General features: G+C 37.9%; 1 protein-coding gene across 3 annotated transcripts in view; it reads left to right on the top strand.

The window, feature by feature from the left end:
• Positions 1-16,016, top strand: part of DNAH7 (dynein axonemal heavy chain 7) — a 279,675-nt gene that overhangs the window by 112,491 nt on the left and 151,168 nt on the right. For all 3 annotated transcript variants that reach the window (XM_027588500.2, XM_027588499.2, XM_027588498.2), the window contains exons 31-36: positions 977-1,126; positions 3,536-3,718; positions 4,067-4,243; positions 6,723-6,854; positions 13,357-13,581; positions 15,370-15,567. In XM_027588500.2, coding sequence (XP_027444301.2) covers positions 977-1,126; positions 3,536-3,718; positions 4,067-4,243; positions 6,723-6,854; positions 13,357-13,581; positions 15,370-15,567 — 1,065 coding nt within the window. The remainder of the gene's footprint in view (positions 1-976; positions 1,127-3,535; positions 3,719-4,066; positions 4,244-6,722; positions 6,855-13,356; positions 13,582-15,369; positions 15,568-16,016) is intronic.

Raw genomic sequence — 16,016 nt, 5'->3', positions numbered from 1 at the left:
GCTTGTGTTCCCTCTCTTGTTCTCTCTCTGTCAAATAAATAAATAAAATCTTTCAAAAAAATAAAATGTATCAATATCAGTTCATCATTCATAATAATATACCACCCCAATGCAAGTCTATAATAGTAGGGGAAATGGTAGGGGGATTGGGGGGCAGAGGGAGTATATGTGAAACTCTGTACTTTCCACTCAATTTCTCTTTAAACCTAAAGCTACTCTAAGAAAATAACGTCTATTAATTAAAAACATAAAATTGCATGCCCTAAGGGTGTTAACATCTTTTGTATAATTCCCACACCAGATTTCAAGGTTCTGGTCAAAATTGACAACTTATGAATATTAACTTTTCAATTCTGTGAGAATGGAACATAGTCCCCTGTATTTAGATCTTTTAATTTTCTTTCAGAGAATGTCTGGTAGCATGAGTCAGCCAGTTACAGCCTATAGGCCAGCTTTGGCTTCAAACCTATTTTTCTAATGCCAGAGAACTGAGAATGGTGGTAACATTTTTTAAGGTTTATAAAAAAAAACAAAACAAAATGAAAAAAAAAAAAACAAAGAAAAGAAAGAGAAACGGAGAAGAATATGTGACCAACTATATGTAACCCGAAGAGCCTATAATAGTTACTATCAGACCCTTTACAAAAAAAAAAAAAAAAAAAAACAAATTGCCAACTCTCCTTTTGTAGTTTTAGGTTTATAGTTCTTTCACATCATTTGCTAATTTATTATTATTTCATGAGTTTTAAATACTATTGTGAATGGTATTTGTAAAATTTTATTTTTTTTTAGTTGTTCATCTGCCCTGTATAGAAAATACAACCAATCTTTACATATCGACTTTGTATGCTTTGCACTCCTTGCTTCTGGTACTTCTTTGGCGTAGTCTAGGATTTTCTACATATCCACTCATGTTTTTTTATGTATAAAGACAACATCCTTCTAACTGAATGTGGGTTTTTTTTTTCCCATTAAGGGGTTAATGGAAGAGAACAAGGTTCAAATCACTGTTCTAAACCCCAAGTCTGTCACCATGGGTCAGCTGTATGGACAGTTTGACGTGGTCTCACATGAGTGGTCCGATGGTGTCCTCGCTGTCAGCTTCAGAGCATTTGCTACTTCAACGGTAAGCACTAGCACTTGAGCGTGCACATTCAGAAAGACCATCATAGTTCCTTGCGATGCATTTCTGATTTGTTTTCCAGTTGTTTCAGACAAACATGTTTCTAGTCCCAGGTATTTATTTAAAACACAATCCTGGGTGGTCCAGCAGTGTTTCCGTGAGGAGCATTGTTAGCACCTACAGAGATGCCAGAGGCCGGGCTGGCCAGAGCCTTTGCCTTGGTACACAGAGAGGAGACAGCAGGAGAAACAAGGGTAGGGAAAAGCACTCCTGGCTCTCTTTTTTTTCTGGTTATAGGATAGAGGAAGGAGAACATTGAATAATGTGAACCTTTGCCTCCTTCAGCAATGTTCTTCCATCGCCCACCTTTTGGGCTGCTGTCTCAGTCATACCCACTAATTGTTAGGCATGCTCCAATTTTTAGACAAGAAATTGCAGACCTTTATAAAACAATGCTGCGAAGTTCTAACACTTGGCCCTACTGTGTTAGGAAGAGAATGGGCTGCCTGTGTGCCAGCCGCTGACTATTGTGAATAACGGGCACTAACCTCCTCCTGGCTTATTCTACTGATGGCTGTTGCCTGCTCTTACGGGAAGAAGTCCACAGACCACTGAGTGTTAACTTGATTGCTGTAGGTTAGCAGGGTGCGCACAGAGTGTGATCAAATGGGAGACAGCTTGCTAAGTCTGGTCTTAAAAGAGAAGGGGGAGATGCCTGGGTGGCTCAGTCAGTTGGGCTTCTACCTTCAGCTCAGGTCATGATCTCAGAGTCCTGGGATCAAGCCCCACATCGGGCTCCCTGCTCAGCCAGGGGTCTGCTTCTCCCTCTCCCTTGGCCTCTCCCCCACTCATTCTCTCTGTCTCTCTCAAATAAAATCTTAAAAAAAAGGAGAAGGGGCCTAGGCTAGAGACATTTAATTTATTAAATCTTTTTAAAATAAAAGTTTCCTTTATTCTGCCTACCATGTGTCCTGACTTTGGTGCTCTTTATCCACTTAAGGACCCAGCTGATCATGACTCTTTCGTCGGTGTAATAATAGAAAAATGTCAAAACTCAACCCTGCTTTTAATGGCTCAAGGACCTCGGACAATAAGTAACATAAGAATTGGCTTTCATGGGGCAGAGATCTTGCCCAGTATCAGGCTTTACTAGTAATTTCAAGGATAAAAGTAACTGTGAGGCAGATGGAGGTGTGAGATCATTGATATAACTTCTCAGGTTCTTTCTTTTTTCAATGGATGCCCTCTGGCCCAGATTAACACATGACATCTCTAGATAATGTATGTAGTCACATTATTTATACAGAAATAATTATGAGATACCTCTTATTTTATACTCAGTTACATTGCATACATTACATTTTCCAGGACATTTTGCCCCATAAATACTCAGTCTCAGGTTAAGGAGCTGACCTAAAGTCACACAGCTGGTAAGTCGTAAAGCCAAATGAAAAGTGAGGTCCTTCAGACTGTAGAGCCCAGCATCTCGCTGTTAGATGGCCGTGTTGCCCAAAGTGGAGATTAGCAGGCATGGGAAGCCAACAGTGCAAGGGAAAGTTGATCTTGAGGTGATACCCGAGGTATGAGCTCTTCCTTGCTTCCTGAGCATGGCCAGAGCTGGCTTTTGAGTGTGGTGTGGGGCAGCCTGAGTCTATGACGGGTCCGCTGTCTTGTAGATTAAAGCAGTTGGCTACAGGGCCTGAGAAGGTGTTAGGATGGATTCAAATCCCTCACCACTTCAACTTGAATTCATAATTGCTGCAAGTGAGCCAGGGCATTGTCTGTGTGCCCAAAAAAGTGGATTCATAAGATCTGGAAAGGAGAATCAGCTTTTGTACTCTCCAGGGACTACCTGGCCACTCCTTAATATTTGTTGAACATTTACTATAGTTCAGACAATGTGCAAATATTGTCATATTTATCACTGTTAGACTGAATCTTATATTAATTTCCTGTATCATCATGAAACCATTCAACCCAAGAGGGTGTGTACATGTGAATTCATTCAGCGGAGGGAAGAAAAAACTTGATTTAGCACCCAAGAGTGCTAAATCTGTATGAACATAATACCACATAGAATCAGATAATTCAATGAAAACTGTTTTCCCTGGCAATTATATTTTTTTCTCATAATACTTTCTAAAATGTGTTATATGTGAGTCCAGAAACATTGGAAAAGATGGGATTTTGAGAAAAGATGTTATATTTCTGTCTCGTCCATGGCACATATAGGTTTCTTCAGTGACTCTCTCTCCACACGCATGCACACACTTTATTCAAAAGATGCCGTTAAATTTTCATCATGAAATTAATTTTAAGAGTTACATTTTTAAATTGTGAAACATTATTGGACTGTTTCCTTACATTATCACTATTAATTTTTGCCCTTTATTCATCATATGCATAAACCAGACACCAGATAGGAAATGGCTAATTTTCGATGGACCAGTAGATGCAGTGTGGATTGAGAATATGAATACGGTGCTGGATGATAACAAAAAGCTGTGTCTGATGAGTGGGGAGATTATTCAGATGTCACCACAAATGAATCTTATTTTCGAACCAATGGATTTGGAAGTCGCTTCTCCTGCTACTGTAAGTTCTCAATTTTGACATCTGCTTATAAATTTGAAATGCTATAAATGCTTTTCTTAGTAATTTTGACTTTGAATGGAAAAAATTAGTAGAATTCATTTTAATAGTACTCCAATTCTTTAAGAACAGGCATATCTTTTGACTTACCTTGACAAATTTAAGAGTCAGGGATTTTTTCCTCTTTATCTAAAACCATTGGTAAAGTTATAGACAAAAATATAGATCATGAAGTTACATAAAATATTCTTTTTTAAAAAGAATTTTCTGAGGGTTATAAGAAACAGATGTACCAAGTCATATTTCTTATAGAAGCATTACCTTGATGGTAAACAATTTTTCTTTTTCCAGGTTTCCAGATGTGGTATGATTTACATGGAGCCTCACATGTTAGGCTGGAGACCACTAATGTTGTCTTGGATAAATCTTCTACCTGCTGCAATTAGTCTTATTCAGAAAGAATTTATAGTTGGCTTGTTTGACAGAATGGTCCCAGTTTCCATTGAATTTATTAGAAAGCATGCGAAGGTAAGAGGGATGAGAATTTTAAGACTTAAATGGAAAATCCAAATCAGCCAAATATATTCATTTTAATATGTATTGTTAATGTCAACTCTCAGATACTAAAATAATTTAACAGGCTTAACTAAAAACTTACCTGATTAAAGTAAAAAGATTTTAATTTATATACTTACTCTCCAAAAAAAAAAAAGTTAATGAGGCATTTTAGGGTTTGAGAAAATGTATGGATGCTAATCTATTTCCTCCTTAAAAAAAAAAAAAAATCTTAAAAGTCCACCTAACCACATCTGGGTAAAAATATCCTAGAATGTTATCTCTCATTTCTTAGGGACTATTATATTTTAGTTTTCATTTTTATAATTTTCTTTGTTTTTCAAAGTTCCTAGAATAAATATATATTATTTTATAATCAGCAAAAGGCCAATTTTTTAAAAGTAATTCATTTATGACATCTAAGGAATTAGATAGTGGGTAATAATGGAGGAACACGTTATTGCTTCAGGCAGGCTAAATGAGGAAGCCACTCTATTTAGCACAAGTGCATCTACTTGTTTAGAGATGACTGTTATTGGCTAAAAAACTGGGATTCAGGGAGGAAAGTCAGTCCCCGGTAGAAGACTGAAAGAAGTCCAAATCCATTTTTCCTTCTTTCAGTGTATCCTGGGGATTGGTGCAGGGGGAAAGGATACAATGGGGAGAAAGGACAGCATGAATGGAAATCTCTTGGCTCTGAGAGTTGATCAAGTTCCAGCCAGGCTCTTAAACCCTCCCCAGCTGGAAATTGTAGAGAAAGTATGCTTAATTTCTGCTCTGGGAGATATCAGCCAAAGGTCTTTTAGGATGACTTTAGCCCTGGAACAAATAGAGGGACACAGGGCTGGTATTTCTCCTGCCGTTGGAAATAGAATAGAAAAGCTTAAGGCACAAGTTGGGTTCAAGGTACAGATATGGAAAGCAGAATTTAAAATCATGCCAGTGGATATTACCTAAAGAGGAGAAAAGATAAAAGAGCAAAGAATAGAATCCCGGGTGTAGCTGTAGCTGCAATTTCAGGGAGGAGAGCCTTTTAGGAAGCAAATAGTCGGTATTACCAAAACCACTAAGAGGTCAGGGCAGAAAAGGAGTGGCACGTGTCCCTTGGATTTGGCAATCGAGAAGATCATGGGGAGAAGGACATGGCCCAAGTGCTTTCAGGGAAGAGACAAGGTTGCTCCAGGGCAGTTGGCTGAATGTGGGAGCGACTGGCCACAATACTGGGGTACGCTGCTCTTTCAAAGCAGCTGTTAAAAAATTTAAAAACCAAACAAACATGAAATGTGTTGAAGATGTGAACTAATCATGTTTCAAAAACAGTTAAACTTGGAAAATAAGCTATAGGTGCCCTCCCCAACCCCTACATTGTCAGAGAATGTAGGTCTTATGAATATATGAATTTTCCATATAATAACTATCTTTTTGGCAGCAAAAGAGAAAACACACTTTTAATATGAGCTTCTAAAATGGTGTTACGTGAAAACAATGAATCGTGGATCACGACATCAAAAACTAATGATGTATGGTGACTAACATAACATAATAAAATAAAAATTAAAAAAAAACTAAAAAAAATAAAATAAATAAAATGTACTCTGCCCTTTTGTCCTTTCAAATTTTGGATTCCTCTTAGTTACTATACAGTAGTAAGTGTCTTATTTTGTATTTTAGTCTTGTGTCAATCATACTTAGTCCCATCTGTAGAAACTCCGCTGTCATTTCTGCCTGTTTCTACTGGGACAGTGGCTAAAGATGAAGTCTGCTGCTTCTAAACTTCAGAGTCCATTTCAGAGAGTTAATACTTACGTGTTAACCACGAAGCGATACCACTCAAGATTGGAGGGAAGAAGACACATATTTGTGGAGAACTTGCTGTATGTGGTGCACGGTGCTAGGAGCCGTACACACTATTGCATTTATTTTATAAACTGCCAGGGTGAGACCCAAAAAAGTAAAGTGCATGGTGTTTACAGCACTCTGGGAACATTTTGTGCTCTTCAAGACTTGCAAATTTATTTCATAGGAATGAGTTTACTACGAGGACTGCTGTAAAGATGTATAAAATAAGTTTGGAAACACATTCATTTAATTCTCTGAAAGATTTTTTTTTTTAGTGTTTTGATTTACAAAATCGGTATAAAGATAGATTCTAGGTCATTGATGAATACAACTGACCATGTAAAAGTAAACTTTTTGATTTGGGGAATCAGTGGAGGAGTGGTTCAAGAGTGCATCCATGGGACAGGACATCCAGTGGTACCACACGATAGACTAGGGAATTGATCTGTGCCTCAGTTTTCCCAAATGCAAAATGAGAAGTATAATAGTGCCTTTTCATAGGTACTATGGCTATGAGGACTAAGTAAATTCAATAAGTATTAGTCGATGCTATTTTAATTAGTGCCTAATTTAAGTTAATTTGTTTTAGACACTTTCCCCCTTGATTTTTCAGGAATTATCTCCTACTTCAGATACAAACTTAGTCCGATCCTTAATGAATCTGATAGACTGTTTTATGGATGACTTTGCCGATGAAGTCAAGGTGAGAGAGAGAAATGATCGAGAAACCTACTCTTTACTGGAGGTAAGGTCCATTGCCTTTGAATCTTGAAATAGAAAGACATCTACTGCTTTCCCCAAAGCTTCCTGATTGATAAATTCATTTCTCCCCTGGCACCAGAGGCTGGACGGCAAGGAAAATAGGTGCCTCTAAGGAAGCTCCTCCACCAGCAGTTCCATTGCATCATGAGGTTTGGGTGAACCCCAATGATACCCTTAGATCTGCTACTGAGATCTTAGGTCGTTTAACCAGCCTCAGAAATTATCAATCCCCAGGACAGCAGTGACCTTCTCTTTAAAGATCTTATTTATTTGTTTGAGATGGAGAGAGCCTACATGTCTGCGCGCATGCGCACATGAGCAGGGGAAGGGGAGGGGCAGAGGAAAAGGGAGAAGCAGACTCACTGCTGAGCCGGGAGCCTGACCCCGGGCTCCATCCCAGAACCCTGGGATCGCGACCTGAGCCGAAGGCACACACTTAAGCGACTAAGCCACCCAGGCGCCCCAGCAGTGACCATTTGATAACCAGATTCACCTCCCCTTCAACCTGCAAATCATAATAATTCTTTGTGTTTTTCCTTGATTTTCTTCCCTTTTTCTTGAGATACAACTGTTTAAAATATATGTGTGTTTATAAATATATATTAACATTGAGGAAAGCAAGAAAATATGTATAAACACATTTTTCAAATAGGAATAAAATTATCAATGGACCTTGACTGTTCCTTGATAAAAAATTATGTATTGTTAATGGTAGCACTTCTAATGTGGTCAAGATGTTGCTCATATTATATACTATTAAATAAATTAATTTAAAAAATTTTTATTAACATATAATGTATTATTTGTTTCAGGGGTACAGGTCTGTGATTCATCATTCTTACACAATTCACAGTGCTCACCCTAGCGCATACCCTCCCCAATGTCCATCACCCAGCCACCCCATCCCTCCCCCTCCTCCGCTCCAGCAACCCTCAGTTTGTTTCCTGAGATTAAGAGTCTCTTATGGTTTGTCTCCCTCTCCGGTTTCATCTTGTTTCATTTTTCCCTCCCTTCCCCTATGATCCTCTCTCTTGTTTCTCAAATTCCTCATATCAGTGAGATCATATGATTCTTGCCTTTCTCTGATTGACTTATTGCTTAGCATAATATCCTCTAGTTCCATCCACGTCATTGCAAATGGCAAGATTTCATTTTTTCGTGGCTGTGTAGTATTCTATACACACACACACACACACACACACACACACACACCACATCTTCTTTATCCATTCATCTGTTGTTGGACATCTAGGCTCTTTCCATAGTTTGGCTATTGTGGACGTTGCTGCTATAAACATTGGGGTGCATGTGCCCCTTTGGATCACTATATTTGTATCTTTGGGGTAAATACCCAGTAGTGCAGTTGCCGGGTCGTAGAGTAGCTCTATTTTCAACTTTTTGAGGAGCCTCCATACTGTTTTCCAGAGTGGCTGCACCTGCTTGCATTCTCACCAACAGTGTAGGAGGGTTCCCCTTTCTCTGCATCCTCGCCAACATCTGTCGTTTCCTGACTTGTTAATTTTAGCCATTCTGACCGGTGTGAGGTGGTATCTCATTGAGGTTTTGATTTGGATTTCCCTGATGCCGAGCGATGTTGAGCACTTTTTCATGTGTCTGTTGGCCATTTGGATGTCTTCTTTGCAGAAATGTCTGTTCGTGTCTTCTGTTCATTTCTTGATTAGATTATTTGTTCTTTGGGTGTTGAGTTTGATGAGTTCTTTATAGATTTTAGATACTAGCCCTTTATCTGATATGTCATTTGCAAATATCTTCTCCCATTCTGTCAGTTGTCTTTTGGTTTTGTTGACTGTTTCTTTTGCTGTGCAAAAACTTTTTATCTTGATGAAGTCAAGATAAAAGTTCATTTTTGCCCTTGTTTCCCTTGCTTTTGGTGATGTTTCTAGGAAGAAGTTGCTGCAGCTGAGGCCGAAGAGGTTCCTGCCTGTGTTTTCCTCAAGGATTTTGTTGGATTCCTGTCTCACATTTAGGTCTTTCATCCATTTTGAGTCTATTTTTGTGTGTGGTGTAAGGAAATGATCCAGTTTCATTCTTCTGCATGTGGCTGTCCAATTTTCCCAACACCATTTGTTGAAGAGACTGTCTTTTTTCCATTGGACATTCTTTCCTGTTTTGTTGAAGATTAGTTGACCATAGAGTTGAGGGTCCATTTCTGGGTTTTCGATTCTGTTCCATTGATCTATGTGTCTTTTTTTGTGCCAATACCATACTGTCTTGATGATTACGGCTTTGTAATAGAGCTTGAAGTCTGGAATTGTGATGCCACTGGCTTTTCTTTTCTTTTTCAACATTCCTCTGGCTATTGGAGGTCTTTTCTGATTCCATACAAATTTTAGGATTATTTGTTCCATTTCTTTGAAAAAAGTGGATGGTATTTTGATAAGGATTGCATTAAATGTGTAGATTGCTCTAGGTAGCATAGACAATTTTCACAATATTTGTTCTTCCAATCCATGAGCATGGAACGTTTTACCATTTTTTTGTGTCTTCCTCAATTTCTTTCATGAGTGTTCTATAGTTTTCTGAGTACAGATTCTTTGTCTCTTTGGCTTGATTTATTCCTAGGTATCTTATGGTTTTGGGTGCAATTGTAAATGGGATCAACTCCTTAATTTCTCTTTCTTCTGTCTTGTTCTTGGTGTATATAAATGCAACAGAAATCTTAATTTTATAGTGGATTTTATATCCTGCCACTTTACTGAATTCCTGTATGAGCTCTAGCAGTTTTGGGGTGGACTCATTTGGGTTTCCCACATAAAGTATCATATCATCGGCAAAAAGTGAGAGTTTGACTTCTTTGCTGATTCAGATGCCTTTTATTTCTTTTTGTTGTGTGATTGCTGAGACAACAACTAGGGCTTCTAGTACTATGTTGAATAGCAGTGGTGATAGTGGACATCCCTGCCGTGTTCCTGACCTTAGGGGAAAAGCTCTCAGTTTTTCCCCAGTGAGTATGATATTCACTGTGGGTTTTTGACAGATGGTTTTATGATACTGAGGTATGTACCTTCTATCCCTACACTTTGAAGAGTTTTAATCAAGGAAGGATGCTGTACTTTGTCAAATGCTTTTTCTGCATCTATTGAGAGGATCATATGGTTCTTGTTCTTTCTTTTATTAATGTATTGTATCACATTGATTGATTTGCGGATGTTGAACGAAACTTGCAGTCCAGGAATAAATCCCACTTAGTTGTGGTGAATAATCCTTTTAATGTACTGTTGGATCCTATTGGCTAGTATTTTGGTGAGAATTTTTGCATCCATGTTCATCAAGGATATTGGTCTGTAGTTCTCCTTTTCGATGGGGTATTTGTCTGGTTTTGGGATCAAGGTAATGCAGGCCTCATAAAATGAGTTTGGAAGTTTTCCTTCCATTTCTATTCTTTGAAACAGCTTCAGAAGTATAGGTATTATTTCTTCTTTAAATGTGTGGTAGAATTCCCCTGGGAAGCCATCTGGCCCTGGGCTCTTGTTGGGAGATTTTTGATTACTGCTTCAATTTCCTTGATTGTTATGGGTTTGTTCAGGTTTTCTATTTATTCCTGTTTCAGTTTTGGTAGTTTATATGTCTCTAGGAATGCACCCATTTCTTCCAGCTTATCTAATTTGCTGCCATATAGTTGCTCATAATATGTTCTTATATTGTTTGTATTTCTTTGGTGTTGGTTTTGATCTCTTCTCTTTCATTCATGATTTTATTTATTTGGGTCATTTCTCTTTTTGATAAGTCTGGCAAGGGTTTATCAACCTTATTAATTCTTTCAAAGAACCAGCTCCTAGTTTTGTTGATCTGTTCTACAGTTCTTTTGGTTTCTATTTCATTGATTTCTGCTCTGATCTTTATTATTTCTCTTCTCCTGCTGGGTTTAGGCTTTATTTGCTGTTCTTTCTCCAGCTCCTTTAGGTGTAGGGTTAGGTTGTGTATTTGAGACCTTTCTTGTTTCTTGAGAAAGGCTTGTATTACTATATCTTTCTGCTTAGGACCATCTTTGCTGCATCCCAAAGATTTTGAACAGTTGTGTTTTCATTTTCATTTGTTTCCATGAATTTTTTAAATTCTTCTTTAATTTCCTGGTTGACCCATTCATTCTTTAGTAGGATGCTCTTTAGCCTCCATGTATTTGAGTTCTTTCTGACTTTCCTCTTGTGACTGAGTTCTAGTTTCAAAGCATTGTGGTCTGAAAATATGCAAGGAATGATCCCAGTCTTTTGGTACCGGTTGAGTCCTGATTTGTGACCCAGGATATGATCTATCCTGGAGAATGTTCCATGGGCACTAGAGAAGAATGTGTATTCTGTTGCTCTGGGATGGGATGTTCTGAATATATCTGTGAAGTCCTTTTGGTCTGGTGTGTCATTTAAAGTCTTTATTTCCTGGGCAACTGGGTGGCACAGTTGGTTAAGCGACTGCCTTCGGCTCAGGTCATGATCCTGGAGTCCCTGGATTGAGTCCCGCATCGGGCTCCCTGCTCAGCAGGGAGTCTGCTTCTCCCTCTGACCCTTCCCCCCTCATGTGCTTTCTCTCTCTCTCATTCTCTCTCTCTCAAATAAATAAATAAAATCTTTAAAAAAAATAAATAAAGTCTTTATTTCCTTGTTGATCTTTTGCTTAGATGATCTGTCCATTTCAGTGAGGGGGGTTTTATAGTCTGCCGCTTGTTGGGTCCCTGCTGGAAGAGCAGTGGCACAACTGTGCTGTGGATCATGGTTTATGGCAACCCCGAGTTGAGAGCCCACTCCTCAGCTCCATCTTTGCAGCTGGCTTCCCCACTCTGATACCTGGGACCTCTGCCACACTCAGGCACCCCTGGTCTTTCTGTGACCCCGAGGGTCCTGAGACCCACTGTCCCAGCGAGGGTTCCACCCCCTGCTTAGCCTCTGGAGTGATGTCCCTCAGTGGAGCAGACTTCTCAAAGTTCCGATTTTGTGCTCTACTGCTCTATTGCTTGCCAGTAGCTGGCTGAGGAGGCTCCCTTCCCCCCCATTGTCTATCTTCTTGAATATCACCTCAGATTCACTTCTCCACACATCCTACCTTCCAGAAAGTGGTCGCTTTTCTGTTCAGAGGTTGCTGCTCTTCTTTTCTTCAATCTCCTGTTGAATTTGTAGGTGTTCTGAATGGTTTGATTAACTATCTAGCTGAATTCCTGGGACCAGATGAAATTTAGGTCTCCTACTCCTCACCATCTTGCTCTCCCTCTAAATACATTAATTTTTAATTTAGTTTTAAACAGTTTCCAGAGAGAAACAGCCTGTTAGTAATCTAGTAGTAGGCAAACAGTGTTGAAGTAGAGCCCCAAATTTTTAAGATCGTAGTCAAGATTGTGTTTGTTTTGGCATTAAAAACAGGATTTGAGGGGGTGCCTGGGTGGCTCAGTCAGTTAAGCATCTGACTCTAGATTTCAGCTAAGGTCATGATGTTGAGGTCGTAGAATCGAGCCCCACATTGGGGCTCCACGCTCAGCTGGGAGTCTGCTTGAGATTCTCTCCTTCTGCCCCTCCCCTCCAACTCTCTCTCAAATAAATAAATCTTAAATAAAAGGGGGATTTGATTTTAAATCAAGAAAATAAGTTTTCTCCATGCTATTCCTTATGTTCCACATATGAGTGATACCATATAAGGAATAGCACAGAGAACCACAGAGGAAGGGATGGAATACTGAATGGGAAAAAAATCAGAGAGGGAGACAAACCATGAGAGACTATGGACTCCAGGAAACAAACAGGGTTACAGAAGGGAGGGGGGTTGGGGGGATGGGGTAGCTGGATGATGGGTATTAGGAGGGCACATGTTTTAATGAACACTGGGTGTTACACACAACTAATGAATCATTGAATACTACATCAAAAACTAATGATGTACTATATGTTGGCTAACTGAACATAATAATAATAAAAAAAGAAGAAAATAGGTTTACTTATTTAGTGGTGGGTCTTGTCATCTGCTCTGTTTTCTTGCCTAAGCCTGGTAAGAAGAAGGCTTGCAGAATGTCAATTCTGGTTATGCAATCAATGCTCAGATTGTTATTACACCAGGTAAATAAACAAATATGAATTTGTTCTACTTTTAAGAAAACACTATCAAAATTTAAATTAAAAAGCAAGTATATTGTGGGTATTGATTATTCCTTATGAAAATATGCCTTAATAAAAAGTTATCTCAATGTGCTTTTTTAATATCAGGATCCTGCCATGTACTTAAAATATCACGTGATTTACCAGACTAATCATTCTAAGGTTTCACAATGTACTTTGCATTGTATTATCTTTCCCGATAGCAAGATTTTTTAAGGCATGCAATTCGATTTTTTTAAAATCTGATTATTATAAAGTCCTGAGATAACCTACTATAACATATTAGTTTATTAAATTTCTTTCAAAGATATTAATCTAATCTGATTCAAGCTTCAAGAATACATTAAATTTATTCTTTAATGCACTCGTCTTCTCATCTCTCCAATGCAGGGCATTTTTCTGTTTTCATTGATCTGGTCCATCGGAGCTTCCTGTAAAGATGATGATCGGTTGAAATTTGATAAGATTCTTCGAGAACTAATGGAAGGCCCAATTTCAGAACTAACTCGAAATAAGTTTAAATTACTGAGTGGCATGGAACAAACGTCTTCAAAAACACTAACTGTCCCATTTCCTGAAAAAGGAACAATTTATGATTATCAATTTGTCACTGAGGTAAGAGCTCTGAAGCAAGATTTACAACCACCAAACAGGCAAGTTCCCTTGGAGACATATGGCACATAAAGGCCCTGGGGCCATCTTGTCAACACTGTTTACCTTAAGAATCAGCATGGAGTAGTGGAGGAAGGTGTTCTGGCTTTGAAATCAGACACATCAGGGTTTAAATCCTCATAAAGCCACTTTCTTTCTGTATAGCCTTGGACTAGTAATCTTTCTGAACCTTGTTTTTCTCTTTGATAAAATAAGATAAATAATAACACCTGATAGGCTTATTGGATTCATTAAATATAAGTACACAGTATGACATCTAGTCTGGCACTAGGTGCATACTGTTTTAGGATACCTCTTGGGATTCATATGGTACATGTTAGCATATCAGGTGCTAAGAAGTCCTGTACGAACATAGCTGGGTTAGTGGTAATTCAACATTTCCCAAATGAATTGGACAATAAAACCTGGGTGGTGTTTATTTACTTGTTTATGTGTAACAGCTCATATGAGTACTGTATTGAGGGTGTTTAGGAATACCTATTTAAATATGGAGCTTCAAGTGAAATTGGATCATACTGAATCCCCAGAGGGTAATCCTATCTCACCAATATTTCTTTAATAAACTTACTTTTCTAAAGCCTCCCTAGACTCTATTGTCTGGATGGACCATGATCTATCCAAATAGTTTCCTACTCTTAGACATTGATCTGTTTTTGTTGTTTCTTAGTTTTTCTGCTTTGGTGAATATTCTTTTATACAAGTCATTGTGTACATATCTAATTGTTTCTTTAAGATAAGTTCCTAGAAAAGGAATTTGCTGTATCAATTTATAAATTTTAATGGCTCTTGAGATGTATTGCCAAGCCCACCTCAGAAGAGATTCCTCACCCTGCCAGCAACAAGATATTATCCTTTTATTTTTTGCTAATTTTATTTTATTTCAAATTACTAACAGTACCCTGCATTTTCAGAGCATCTTGCAGTTTACTAAGCTTTTCCACCATCATTTCTATTTGTTTCCCAACATCTCAGTGAAATAGGAAAGATAGTATTATTTTGCGAATATTCCCACTGAGGAAATTAGGTAGGGCTCAGAGATGGTACATGATTTTTCCCAGTATCACAAAATCTCTAAATGAATATTCACTCCAGAAAGATTCTTAATCTTTCCTTTCCCATATGGTGGCAAAAGAGCCATGTTAGAAAAGATTATTGAGAATATGGGAAGGACATTGTTTCTTCTTCAGTTCTAGAAAGTTCTAGATACTTCTTTGCAATACAGTTTTTCAACCTGATGTGAATTCACCCTCCTAAAAAAAAAAAAAAAAAAATCTGTACTATATGCAAAGCCCTGTGCCAGAGGATACAAAAACGAGTAAGTCACTGTGCTGCCCTCAGTGAGTTCTTAACCTCTTCAGAAGAGTGTCATGTGACACTTTAGGCCAAAAGAGTGCCCTGTGGGAAGATCCAGGGACCTGGGCATATTGGGAAACAGTAGGTCTATCAGTGGGGCTGGAACGTGGGACACATGAAGGAAGGAGGGTCTGAATTCTGGTGTGTTTGAAATGACGAGGAACTTAAATTTGATTCTCCTCAATTTAACACAAAATTTAACTTTAAAACTCAGAGTATAGTGTTTTAAAGAATAAAAACAAATATGTAAATATCAGTGGTTTCTGGTTTTGTTTTTGGTCTTGATCTTTGATCTTTTCAACAATGGCACAGGGTAACAGAGCTTTTAAAAGTATTTTATAACATAACATTCACCATTTGGCTGTTTATTATAAACAGGGAATAGGAAAATGGGAACCATGGGTAAAGAAATTGGCAGATGCTCCTCAAATTCCTAAGGATATGATGTTTAATGAAATCATTGTACCAACTCTGGACACGGTTCAATGCTCTGCTTTAATGGAATTGTTGACCACCCATCAAAAGCCTTCAATATTTGTAGGACCAACAGGAACTGGAAAGAGTGTTTATATTATTGTAAGTATTGTAGAAATCCATATGTTAAAATGTGCATAATATTCCTAAGAATGTTATTTTTTAAACTACCTGAAAAAGATTTCATATTTTTTAAATATTAAAATATTTTGATGTTGTAGCCACAGAGAATTTTTGAGTAACTGTTTATTTTAGAAATTGACTAAAGATAATGCCATTTTATATCACTAAATTATTGTATCTTTTTAAATTGTACCTTTTAAAATAGCTCATTTAGGATGAAGAATTTCATATCCCTTGAAAGGAAGGGGGGTGTTTAATTAATATTTAATTTTCAAAATTATTTAATATTTGGAGGATTACTCTGTAGTAATAAAACTGATTTTCTTTGACATCTGGACTCATACCCATTGTGTGTTTGATAAGAAAATGCTAGCTGCTATAACAGATAATGCCCAAAATCTCAAGTAACTTTACACAGTCTTAGTTCC

The sequence above is a fragment of the Zalophus californianus genome, chromosome 3 (assembly GCF_009762305.2).
Source record: "Zalophus californianus isolate mZalCal1 chromosome 3, mZalCal1.pri.v2, whole genome shotgun sequence".
In the NCBI taxonomy this organism is placed as follows: Eukaryota; Metazoa; Chordata; class Mammalia; order Carnivora; family Otariidae; genus Zalophus; species Zalophus californianus.
The sequence above is the reverse complement of the archived record's forward strand: the minus strand, read 5'-3'. Positions and strand labels throughout refer to the sequence as shown.